We start from the raw sequence: 11,289 nt of genomic DNA, 5'->3' as shown, positions 1-11,289 counted from the left end.
CGACCTCAAATATTGCAGAGCGCTTTTTTAGTGTTGCACGCACAACATTCGGTCAAGAGCGTCACAGCCTTCAGTCTATCGCGCTGGAAATGATCCTGTTCCTGCGTCAGAATGCTGGCTACTGGAACGCGCAAACCGTTGACGACGCTACCCAATAGATGCAAATGACCGTGTCCAATATTTCATTATTTATTTGCTTGCTTTGACTAACTTCATTATGTATGTTCTTTTGCTGCAGATTGGCTACCATTATTTATCTACAGACTGTAGCCAAGATGCCTATCAATGCCATAATCGGCAGGCCTGACCACAACCCCAACTGCGAGGCACAACTCTAATTTCATGTTCTACAAAACAGAATCTCCAATTTTTTTGAATGTCGTTGAAAAAACCCTCTTGAAACTGCTAAGATGTTCTGGTTTTTCCTACTGTCGCTATAAAGCTCGATCGTTTGTCATGCAGCTGGCTCCAATTAATCATATTCTGTGAAGACCAACAGTTTAGCAATTTTCTGGCATGCAGCACATTCCCAAACTTCATTAGAGACGCCAACCCAACGTGGTAGTAGAACGAATCAGGTTATATAATTCCATTTGATCGGGTACAAAATTACATTTTTTCCAGGTATTTTTCCATACACACATAAAGTGTTACATTTTAGCAAACTCGCGTAGGCTGTTCACGGGCTGAATCAGCCGCAAATGAAGCGGCGAAATAGGTCAGATCGCGTAGTTTTAGAGGTAGTGGTTTCTACATTAAAAAAATATATGTAATCTCAACTTGCCTCTTTCAACATCTTGAAAGTGCGGTGACCCTGCGGCGATTACAAGTAGACTATGCTTTGGGGTAGCCTAGGATTGTTCTTTGAGTGTCAATGCTTGCTTCGCAGGCTTAAACGGCACACGGTGCGATACAATCTGTAAGAGTAAAACTGACACCAAATATGCGTTGATGAATGGATTCCACAACCGGCTAGTTTTTCTCTAGGTACCTCCTCTTGGATATTTGAAAATCTGCGTTTAGACTCCTTCCGGGCTAGTTTATACTGTTTTATTTCGGTGACGGTACCAAATTGTATGAACGAACCTTTAGAAGCGACAGCGTAGTCACGCTTCTCCTTTGGTTCACGAGACGCCCCTCGCCGGATGCACAGCAGATGTCAAGTCCTCGCGAGTCCAAGCAGGTTAGACTTCTACACGCACACAAAAAGAAAAACCGATAGCCCTTAACTATGACATGGACAGCCTCACGCCAAAATATATTTCAAATATGCTATTTTTGCTCAACGTTCAGCTTACATTTCGTGGTGGAGGGCTGCCCATACCTAAAGGTATCACCAATGTTAATCTCGTTCTACCGATACATTCCCTTGGCCAAGATAACTCCTAAATGCTTAGGGATTCTGTAGTTTCGTATTCGTATTATAAAATTCGTGAATATACGTTGTATTTCCAAAACGAGAAGAAGTCACTGTCGTTTCCGGTAATGCTCAAAAATCTTAATACTAGTAGTTATCTTCTTCTTCTTCAAAGTCATTTTCCTCACCCTCATCCGGGTAGTCCGGGGCGTCGTCTTCTTGAAAAGCATCTCCAAATTCGTGTCGCTCGTCGTCCTCTTCGTCGTAAAGATGTACCCGTCGGAGCTGCGAACCGCTGGCGTCGTCTTCGTCAGCGTCTTCATCTTCGTGTGCATATCCGGAATTGGCTGCTATGATAGAGCGTTCCATCTGCTCTTCTTCATCATCACTGTCGTCTTCGTCAACGATTTGAACTTGTCTGCCTCGTGCTCGCTTTCGTGGCCTTCGTTGATCAACTCTGTCTTCCTCATTACGAGAGAATGTTGCATCTGGGTGGGGCTGTGCCTCTTCTTCACCGGACTCATCGTCCTCCAACCACTGTTCCCGCTTCACTTTTCGGCTCGTAGCTCGAGAAAGTGTGTCCTCTTCATCGTCTTCGTCCTCTTTAATGGCTTCATCGCCGTCATTATTACCTCGTACATCATGTTCCCCTCGAACGACATCACTAACATGAATCCCCGGTTCATCCTCGTTGCTGCCGTTGGGCGTACCCTCCTCTTCATCCTCACTATCGACGATTTTATTCGCGTTTTGCCGACGAGGTCGAACAACATCAGCGGTGCCGTGCTGCTCGTCATCTTTCTCTTCTTCAACAGCATCTACGTCAGCCTCTCCATCCGAAGAGAACGCAGCTTCTTCGACTACTCGAGCATTGCGACGACCTGGTCGTACTTCATCCTCATCGTCGTCACTCTCATGCTCTTCTACGCCCTGTCGGTGAGTTTCCTCGTGTTCATTCTCGCTAGATAATTCCTCCTCTTCATGCTCTTCGACGAATTGAACATCGCGTTCTGATCGTCGGCCTGTTTGCTGTCGTCTAATGTGGCGCTGTTCTCTCTCTTCATCCGCTGCTTCGTCATCACTGTGGTAATGCCAATGCTCTTCACCCTCCTCATCAGAAAAGCGACCGACAGGTTGCTCATTGCGTACATTCATATCGTCCACAATGAACGAATCATCCGACTCGTTCCCTTCGTCGTAATCGTCTTCATTGTCGCTGTCATGATCTCTCCTTCGATTACGACGACTAGCGTCTCTTGCCTCATCGTTGATGAGACCCACATAGTCGGCTACAGGGGTATCTGAGATCTCGTGTGGCTCGCGTAATCGCGTGGTTATACTGAGCTTCAGCCCATAAAGATCGTCCGAAAAGCGGAAAGTGTACATACCTAATCAAGACGAGAACATAAGAGGTTAGTAAGAACACTATAGCTCTTCATGGTTTAATGAGAATGTGTTCGTACCGCCCGGAACATCAAGACGCAATCCTGGAAAGCTCACCACCCCTCCTTGAGCGCCACGGGTTCTCTCCATCACGCAGTTACCCTATCATTCATAGTAAAGGTGAGATAATTGCTGGTAATTACAATAAAACACAGCTTCCCGAACCGCTTCATCACAGACGCGGAGGCTGATTTCGTTGTAGTACGAACCGCAGACAAAGCCATCGTCATCTCCGTCTTCATTCATGAAGAATGGCATCCCGTCAGCCATCTCCTCGTCCTCCTCCATCTTGATAACGTTCACGGAGCACTCCTGGTGCTCATTGTACAGTTCAAAAATGCTTGGAAATTCCACAATAGCGAAGCCCACACGCATATTCACATAACCATCTTCGTTCTCATCGTTCGTGTCCAGCACAATATTCCGCAAAACGCTCAAGCTCCCTTCCTGAGTATTCTCAACTTTCACCACTGGATACTCGTCATGTCCTTCATGATCGTCTTCCCATCGGGCAGGTTCCGTATCTTCCTCTTCGTGATCTCCATGGTATCTCGCTGCTTGTTCACTGAGATTAAATACTCTCCACTTGGCGTCCAGTTGATCGAGTTTTTGTTTGAATTCCTGTTCTTCCTCCTCTTGGTACGTAGAAACTCGCTCAGCAACCGACGGAATAAGCAGCTAGATTACAACAAGCAGACATCAGTTAGTTATCCCAGTTTGCATTTTTTTAAATATATCATACTTGAACAAGATTCCACAGCGTGACGTTGACGGAAAATATCGACGCTAATGATCTTTTTGTCGAGAATGGCTGCAGGATATCAACGCGGCAGATCGGGCACTGTGCCTCCTCGATCGAACGCGTTAAGAACGAGTCCATAAGACACACACGGCTGCAATAGCAAATGTCAGAGAAATATATTGTCGACACAAACACCTTATTACTTACCAGAACGAGTGGCCGCAGATCGCGGATACTGGCTACAAAACAGAGCAAGAATCTTAGCGTTAGTATCTCAAAATCTTCTCCAACTCGAATAAATTCCTCACCTTGAACATGGAATACTGGCAGATGATGCACTGGAGCTCTGCTTCCAGTGTGGCTGGTGTTACGTATCCATTGGCTGCCATGACGGCGTCTGTGTTGGCTCTCGATCGCTCGTCATTTGTAGACTGACCGTTTGAAGACTCGCCGCTGTCCACGATCACCACGTCCTCCTCCTGCTTCTCTACTCCATCATTCCCTGCCCCATCGTGGTCACTTGTCGCCTCTACGCTACCCACAAACTGCACTTCGTCCTCACTCTCCTCCTGTTTGTGTTCTTCTTCTTGATGTTGTTCCTCGTCTGAGTCCAGCTCCACAACGTCCTGCTCCTCTGCCTCTTCTCCATTTTCCTCTTCACTGTTCTCCTCCTCTTTCTCTTCTTCTTCGCTGCGTTCGCCCTCCATCGTCACGTCCACCACGTCGTCACCTTGGGGCGAAGCCATCGTCAATCAATTTCAGCTTCAAAAATACCGTTCGCGCCAAATTTGTACCCGAACATTTACATTTGAAAATCACAATAGAAGGCAAGAAAAAAAAATTTCATAAATGCAAACATTTTCAAACAAATATTCACGTTTGAAGGTGTTTTCATACAACTCGTAAAGTAAGTTACACGAATGTTACCTGTCCGCGCCAAATTTCAAGGCAGCGGACTACCATCTTCAATCCCATTCACTACCGCAAACCGACCGGTTGACTTTCCAGCGATTCAATCGCGAATCGAATCATGTAGACCCAGTTGTCCACTTCTTCTTCGCTATCGACGCCGATGATAAAGGAACGTCGTTGATTCTTGATCACTTTTCCTTTCTTCGTCCACTCCGAGACCTGCACTTGGAAGCAGTTGACTTTGGCAGCCACCTCGGGGTCACACGCACTCACTTTTGCACCTTTCAGAGACAACAACGTCCAGTGTCGAGCACCTTGTTGCAGTGATACAGACCTGCTGGAGTCTCCAATTGGGTCGTCCTCATCGCGCTGGAGTGACAAGCGGTTGCTCTCCAAGACAGCATAGCGAGTCTTCCATTGTCGAGCGTTCTTGAGTCCTTTCAGCTTCAAGTGGGAGAACATGCTGCTGTACTTCTTGACGAGTACTCGATCTGCCTTCAAGCGAATGAACGTCGCTTGTCTACCAGCTAGCGATCCAATCTGACGTCTGGAAACAGGATGAAACAGTCCGTCGTCGTACTCGCTCTCGTGTACCGCTTGCGTTGTTGACGACTCGGACGAAGAACCGGATGATACAGTCACAATATCGCTGGCCTGATGAATACCTGAGTGGGAATTGCGTCGAACCTCTTGACGTCGGGTTTCCACTGGTGAGCGCGAGTTGCCCATTCCAACTCCAGTTGGAGTGAGTGCTCGTCGAATTTCACCTTCGCTAGGAGCTGGGATACTCAATGGAATTGGACGAGAAAGACTCTCGTTCGCCTTGGCGAAAAACTTGTGGCGTAATTCCTTCTGCTGTTGCTCACGGAAATCAGCGACTCGAGCGTTGAGTTTGTCTAATTGACCTCGGAGAAGTTGATCGCGGATGACAGCGCGCATGAAGCCGTGGCTGAACTCGAACTTCACCTTCAAGTAGCTACTCGGTGGGGCAGTTTGACTGCGGGTCAAGATGGCTCCTGTTGCTCCTGGAGCCTTGGACGATGCAGGCACACCTCCAACGAACGTGTCGATTCTTCGGATCATGGCCAATTGCTCCAATTCCTCCAAGTCTTGAGAAAACCGAGACAGATGAGCCTCGATCGGACAAACGCCACGCAGCATTTCCTTGTCAAAGACTGGTCCGATAGCACTCGCGGTCTTCATAAGCATCCGCTGCGAACATGTTAGCTGGTCCAACATGGTTGTAAGTACACTCTTGACGGTCCGTGGTGGTCTCAACGCAATACGATTCGTTAGTGTCTGGGTACTCGCCAAAGCAGGAGATTTCGACGATGTAGATGATGAGTAATGGTCTCCACTACCTCCAGACTGAAATATCGAGCGAATGCGGCCTTTTCGTGCTCGCTTATCGTTGATTGCTCCGGCCGCAGCCCCGACAGAAGAACCGCTAGGCCGACGAGACGATGACAAGTTGTAGCACGTGCGACAGTGACGTACAGACTCGCTGTACTTGCCCGGGATCTTTGCTTGGCAAGCTTTGGGAGTACATTCGGCACAGAAAAAATAGCCGCAGCATTTGCAGCGATGTTTGGATTTCTTGGCCACATCAATGTCGGTGATCTGGTTCATCTCCTTCTCCACGTCGATTTTCTTGTCTTTGTCCTTGTCCTTCTTGGGATTTCCAAAGCTGGCATGACAAGCAAAGCAGAACTGTGCCTTGGACTTGTCCCCCCATGACTCCTGTACATGAAGCTCACACGTGCGAGCTCCTTTCTTGTCATCCACTTTAATCACTTGTTGCTCTTGCATCTCTGCGATGATCTCGTGCAGGAAGAGAGGGTTTCCTTGCGAGCGAGACACGAGAATCGCCAATAGATCACTGGGGATCACAGGAACCTTCAAGATCTGACGTGACAGCAACTCAGTCTCTCCACTGCTGAACGAGTCAAGAGATTTACAGGATGAAGACTTGAGCCGCTTGAGAAGACTCAGTTGCTTGCGGAACGAGCAGCTCTCAGTGTTTTCGCCTAGTGCCAAACTCGGTGGTCGCGTACCTACGACGACTAAACAGTTCGTAAAATACTTCGCGATGATCGTGACCAGAACCCACGATTTTGCGTCCATGTGCATGGCGCTATCAAGGCAGAACACCGTGGCGCGGTCGCGTGACATGGCGTGCAGAGCACACAAGAGTAGAATGCCGCTGAGATCCAGGTCATCGGGTCTCCACTCTGGCTCTTGCTCGTCTTCATTGGCTTGCTCGGTTTCTCTCGTATCCACACAAGGCGAAGCATCCAACGACGCTCGAGCCTCTTCCTTTTGAGCCAGATCCATCTCCAATAGGCCCAAAAACCACGACGCGATCTCTTCCTCTTTCACATTCAAAGTCCTGTCCGGGCTTTCTGCAAAGGCGTATCCGCAGGCACGTAACTCTTCCTCGTTATGTCGTTGACTCTTTTCACCGTCTTCGTCGCTCTGGTTAGTGAGCTCGTTGTTGCAATCGTCGTTCTTCACGGCTGCTTCATTGCTGGGGTCAGGATAAGCGTCGAAGTCTGTGTCCAGAACTGCATTAAGCAGATGCGCATATCGTACTAGCGTCGTGTTGGGTGCTGCACCTTCACGAATCTTCTGCCTCACGAATTGCGCCACACATTGTCTGCGTTTCGTTTCCGCTAGTCGGCTTGGAGTCGAGTCCGCTGTGGTGCCTACGTCCGGTGATAGCGGAGGTGCAGGCTCAGATTGACCAGTACTGGTTCCCTGCAGATAATCCATCGCACCTCGAGTAATGAGCTCCGACCAGACAGCATACGGCTTCTTCGTGACAAACGGACTGGCTGTACCGACCAGAACCTGGTAATCTCCTGCTTCGGGACTTGCAAGAGCAGATCGAAGCAGTACAGTCTTGCCCACACCGATGTCTCCCTCAAGTACGAACGCTCCTCCAGGTGCGAATGCATTTAGATGCGAACATTTCTCAAGAAGAGTAGCACGGACTTCGACGAAGCTCTCGCTTTCCACAAGCTCTGCAGCTGGTAGTCGCTGTCGATCAGCACGCAGTGATAGTCGTCGCTGGGCGTCACGTACTTGCACGCGATGCATATTTTCCATCAAATTCTGGATCGGAGCAGCACGACTTACCACCGACAACGCGTTGGCACGTCCTGTGCGGCCTATAATCCCCTCTGTGGGCTTTACGGAACTGGTCTTGATCCGAGGGTTTTGCTGTTGGGACGACGAAAGATGATAGTCCATCAGGATTGACATGCGCGGGTATGGTCGATGGATTTTGATGCTCTCGTTCTTGCCCTTGACCATAATCTCGGGGCGCTTCTCAAAGTGGAGCACGTCTTGCGTGTAGATTTTCGTCGAGGCGTCTGTGATCACTCCACCGCCTTCAGATTTAGCGCGTTGCATCAGGCGAGCCGACAAGTTCACGATATCTCCCAGTACAGTGTATTCTCGTCGATTTCCCTGGTGACCAACAACTCCACACAACGCCGTACCAGTAGTGATACCTACTGAAGCCTTGAGACCAGTGTTGCCCAGTGCTGCACAGATAGCTAGAGACGCCAAAATGCCTCGAATCGGGTCGTTCTCGTGTGTTACTGGTGGTAGACCAAACGCCGCGATAACTGTGCTGCCTTTATCGTCCACTAGGAACTTGTTGATTGTGCCTTCGTAGTCGTACACACACTTCTGAACGTTGGCAAATGCGTCTTGAAGTCGTTGAAGCTCCTTCGCTCCGAGCATTCGAGCAAGATCCTGCTCACTGTGAGTTAAAACAGTACGTAAGCCTCAGTCTTTCTGTGTGTGAGTATCTAACAGTGAATAGCGTACCTGAAGCCGAGGTTGATAAATAATACAGTGACGTCTCTGAGTTCGGAGCCCCAAAACTCATCGTGTGCGTCCAGGTAGGGCCATACAGCCCGAGAAACATACTGCTTCATTCGTTTATGCAGCAGCGCGTCGTGGCGTGTAAATGATGGTCGTCTGGAGCAAATCTTGACAGGTTTGTTCACTGCCGTGACCTTGTGGAAGCAATTGCCGTCGTTGTTGTTATCATCATGCCCTCGGACAGGTGCGCCGTCAAAGAACTCACGAACGCGCTTCCAGCATTCACTAGAGCAGATGACATCTCCCGCTTCAGCCTGGTGCTCGGCACTGAACGCCTGCTCTAACGCCGGTCCGACTGCAACGTACTCAACGCGAGCCGTGGCTCCGTCACTCTCGCCTCCAAGGTGTGCGATCGTGGCCTCGCCAATGCCCACGCCCACTTTCACACTCAACACGACACCTCGAGCCAACTCGGCCTCGTGCAGATGCGACTGGATCCGTAGCGCACACTGCAGGGCACGCCGTAATAAGCTGTCCATCGTGTCCTCCTTGCTCTCGGGCCAGAAGATGAGCATGGCGTCTCCTGCGAACTTGAACACGTCTCCACCGGCGCTGGACACGAGTCTCAGCAACTGTTCGAAGTACGAGTTCAAGTGCTTGCCCAGATCCTCTGCGCCCACGGGTCCTCGCGCAGCGAGCGACTCGGTCATGGCTGTGAAGCCAGACACGTCGGCGAACATGCTCACGACGGTTGTGCGGTGGGTCGTGGGCATGGAGAGCGGACGCTGCATGTCCTGCTTCTCCACGTGACGCCGCACCACGGCGGGCAGGTAGGCCGTGAGCCGCATGTCCAGCTCCTTACGCAACATACCGGAGCTCGCTCGCTCGCGCGCCGGCTTCCTCGTCTCGTCCTGAGGCTCTTCCACCATTGCCCTAGTGTTAAATATAGGAAGAAAGAGTGTTGGTCTTTTCCTTGGCTTGGCTTCTTGTGGCTTGCACACTGCGCCTCCAAATAGGAAATGACGTTACGGGGCGTCCGCGCGGCATCGGTCAGTTGAAGTGACGTTCACTCTGACCTTATCCCTGGCAATGGCCGGTTTGGTTTCCACAGAAACCCACCCGTGTTTTAATCATCGGCGGCTCTGATAAGTGCGGCTCTGGGTTCTGCTTCGCGCGACAACCTAGCGACAGTCAGAGTGCCGCTGGCTTGGAGCCATACGATGCCTCCATTTCGACGTGCGTGCAACAATTTAGAAGTTGTGTCGCTTCAACATCCATGATCTGCGACGTGTGTGAACTTAGCATTTGTATGCCCCAGTTCGGACCGGAAAAAATCCACCGGCTACCTAGAGTTCAGAAGCAACTTCAGCATTTGCAAGCCATACAACGGGGGGCCAAACCCAAACCAGCTCAACTCGCCACCGTACGAAGAGCCGATATGATGGACTAGTATCAATGGTGGCACGGCGGGACAACAGACTGTAGCGCCACGGCGTGGACCAAAGCCACAAAATTGCTTCGCCCTGCTTCTTCGAATTTGGCTCCGTATCAACCCGATGGCAACACGCAGATGACAAGAAATGTGCCAATGTTCGATATAAAGTTGGCTGCTATCTGCGTGTTGTCGTACGGCAGGTGTGTGGAGACCCGGAATGTTCTATCCGATCGCCTGTATCACATTCGACGCGTCGTGGAAACCAATCACTTGCCACTTCGCTTTTCTCAGGTAGGTGGAAGCTCCGCCCACATCAGGGGCGTCACTAATGCAGGTTGATAATACCAACCGAGAGCTACAACGCATCGAAGAGCACACTTAATTGATAATTTCTGAAGCTGGTACTCTTTCCTTAAAAGTTAGGTGGAGCTCTGGCGCCACGCTGCGATCTCGTCCTTTGTTTGTTGTGAAGTCCCGACGTGTTCGTGTTCGTAGCCGAATCGCAGACGGCAGCCCTCGACGCCGCAATCGAATCCTTCGCGTTCTCTTTCCTCCTCGTCCGCAGGTTCCTTCCTGCGTGACTTACTATGATTGTTCTGAGAAGATTGACGTTCGCTGGTCAATACGTTACACTTTGTCAGCCACGGCAAGAAACGCGCCTCCCACAGAACCTCCAGCTCCGTGACCAATGCCTTCGAGTCAAGCGTGATGGAGTCCACGCGCTCGCCGCGGCGAAACGCTGCCAAGGCCGGCACCGAGGCCAAGCGCATTTGTCGCAACGTGTCTTCGTCGCGCGTTGCCACTGCTACGTAGAACTTTGTTCCAAGAAATCGCTGTGCTACCGCGGCTATCTCGCCGCGCATGGCTCGCAAGAACTCTTGAGCTTCGGCTGCGTTGTCCACCACAAGCGCTACCCGCGGTACCTCCGGTTCGTTCTGCAGCTCCAGGACGAGCTGTGATAACGCTATATCCAGCACTATTCCGTAGCCATCAGCAGCATCCTGTGCGGCCTTTTGGAATTGCTGCTCGAGTTGCTTGCGACGAGCGGCCAACATGGCTTCCATGCCGAACTCATCGTCACTATCGTCGAAGTCGTCGGATTCCGACTCTGAATCGGATACTCGCGACTGCTTTGGCTGTGAAACTTGAGGAGCGACCACCGAAGAGTACGGTGGGGCAGTCGCCGGCGGCTGGAACAGCTGCTGGCGCATCCGCACGGCGCCGGAAGTGGGGTCGTGCGCAGTTAGCACAGCCTTCAGCTTCATGGCCTTCTTGTACTCATGTTCGTCACGCTCACAGCACGAGGCCAACGTCGGGTCAAATGCCAGATCCATCTCGTCGAGCTCGTCGTCATGGTGGTCGTGCGCGTGGTCGTGCTCGTGGCCTTCCTGGGCACATAAAGGTCCGCCGCCATGCCTCGCTGTTGTTGCCATCACTTTCACTTTGCTTCACCTTGAGTTGCAAAAAAGTCAGACCACGCCATGTGCAACATTAATCATGTGGAAAGATTACACCATTTCATAATACGGGCTTCATCCACCATCATGAATGACAGTATTTTTGCAA

At 50.6% G+C, this 11,289-nt stretch overlaps 4 protein-coding genes across 5 annotated transcripts in view; 1 reads left to right on the top strand and 3 right to left on the bottom strand.

The window, feature by feature from the left end:
* The window catches only part of PPTG_00493 (hypothetical protein), a gene marked incomplete at both ends in the record, with an annotated part of 1,412 nt that extends 1,254 nt beyond the window's left edge, over nt 1-158 (top strand). The window contains one exon of the mRNA XM_008891889.1: nt 32-158. Coding sequence (XP_008890137.1) covers nt 32-158 — 127 coding nt within the window. The remainder of the gene's footprint in view (nt 1-31) is intronic.
* A 1,249-nt stretch (nt 159-1,407) lies between these two features.
* Nucleotides 1,408-4,337, bottom strand: PPTG_00492. 2 transcript variants are annotated; one of them, XM_008891887.1, is made up of 6 exons: nt 3,851-4,337; nt 3,750-3,781; nt 3,543-3,693; nt 2,966-3,478; nt 2,821-2,902; nt 1,408-2,745 (listed from the first exon to the last, which is right to left on the bottom strand). In XM_008891887.1, the coding sequence occupies exons 1-6, from the start codon at nt 4,286-4,288 to the stop codon at nt 1,505-1,507; spliced, it is 2,457 nt and encodes an 818-aa protein (XP_008890135.1). In that variant the 5' UTR covers nt 4,289-4,337; the 3' UTR covers nt 1,408-1,504. The 2 variants fall into 2 exon arrangements, with proteins under 2 accessions (XP_008890135.1, XP_008890136.1); XM_008891888.1 differs by having other exon boundaries at nt 3,750-4,337.
* Nucleotides 4,338-4,400: 63 nt separating this feature from the next.
* Nucleotides 4,401-9,529, bottom strand: PPTG_00491 (hypothetical protein). Its single transcript, XM_008891886.1, has 2 exons — nt 8,292-9,529; nt 4,401-8,223 (listed from the first exon to the last, which is right to left on the bottom strand). Exons 1-2 carry the CDS (start codon nt 9,215-9,217, stop codon nt 4,521-4,523), a joined length of 4,629 nt encoding a protein of 1,542 aa, XP_008890134.1. The 5' UTR covers nt 9,218-9,529; the 3' UTR covers nt 4,401-4,520.
* A 528-nt stretch (nt 9,530-10,057) lies between these two features.
* On the bottom strand, nt 10,058-11,176 carry PPTG_00490 (hypothetical protein). Its single transcript, XM_008891885.1, has one exon. The coding sequence runs from the start codon at nt 11,154-11,156 to the stop codon at nt 10,143-10,145; it is 1,014 nt and encodes a 337-aa protein (XP_008890133.1). The 5' UTR covers nt 11,157-11,176; the 3' UTR covers nt 10,058-10,142.
* Nucleotides 11,177-11,289: the final 113 nt, after the last annotated feature.

This window comes from Phytophthora parasitica (assembly GCF_000247585.1).
Source record: "Phytophthora parasitica INRA-310 unplaced genomic scaffold supercont2.1, whole genome shotgun sequence".
Taxonomy (NCBI): Eukaryota; Oomycota; class Peronosporomycetes; order Peronosporales; family Peronosporaceae; genus Phytophthora; species Phytophthora nicotianae.
This window is presented reverse-complemented; position numbering and strand designations above follow the sequence as displayed.

Excerpts from the sequence above, each read along its gene's own strand:
- PPTG_00490 (XM_008891885.1), bottom strand. The coding sequence starts at position 11,156 with ATGGCAACAACAGCGAGGCATGGCGGCGGACCTTTATGTGCCCAGGAA.
- PPTG_00492 (XM_008891887.1), bottom strand. The coding sequence starts at position 4,288 with ATGGCTTCGCCCCAAGGTGACGACGTGGTGGACGTGACGATGGAGGGC. Across the intron at positions 3,782-3,850 it reads GCCAGTATTCCATGTTCAAG|CCAGTATCCGCGATCTGCGG; the intron begins GTGAGGAATTTA and ends TCTGTTTTGTAG. Across the intron at positions 2,903-2,965 it reads TCCGCGTCTGTGATGAAGCG|GGTAACTGCGTGATGGAGAG; the intron begins GTTCGGGAAGCT and ends TATGAATGATAG.
- PPTG_00491 (XM_008891886.1), bottom strand. The coding sequence starts at position 9,217 with ATGGTGGAAGAGCCTCAGGACGAGACGAGGAAGCCGGCGCGCGAGCGA. Across the intron at positions 8,224-8,291 it reads TTTATCAACCTCGGCTTCAG|TGAGCAGGATCTTGCTCGAA; the intron begins GTACGCTATTCA and ends TTTAACTCACAG.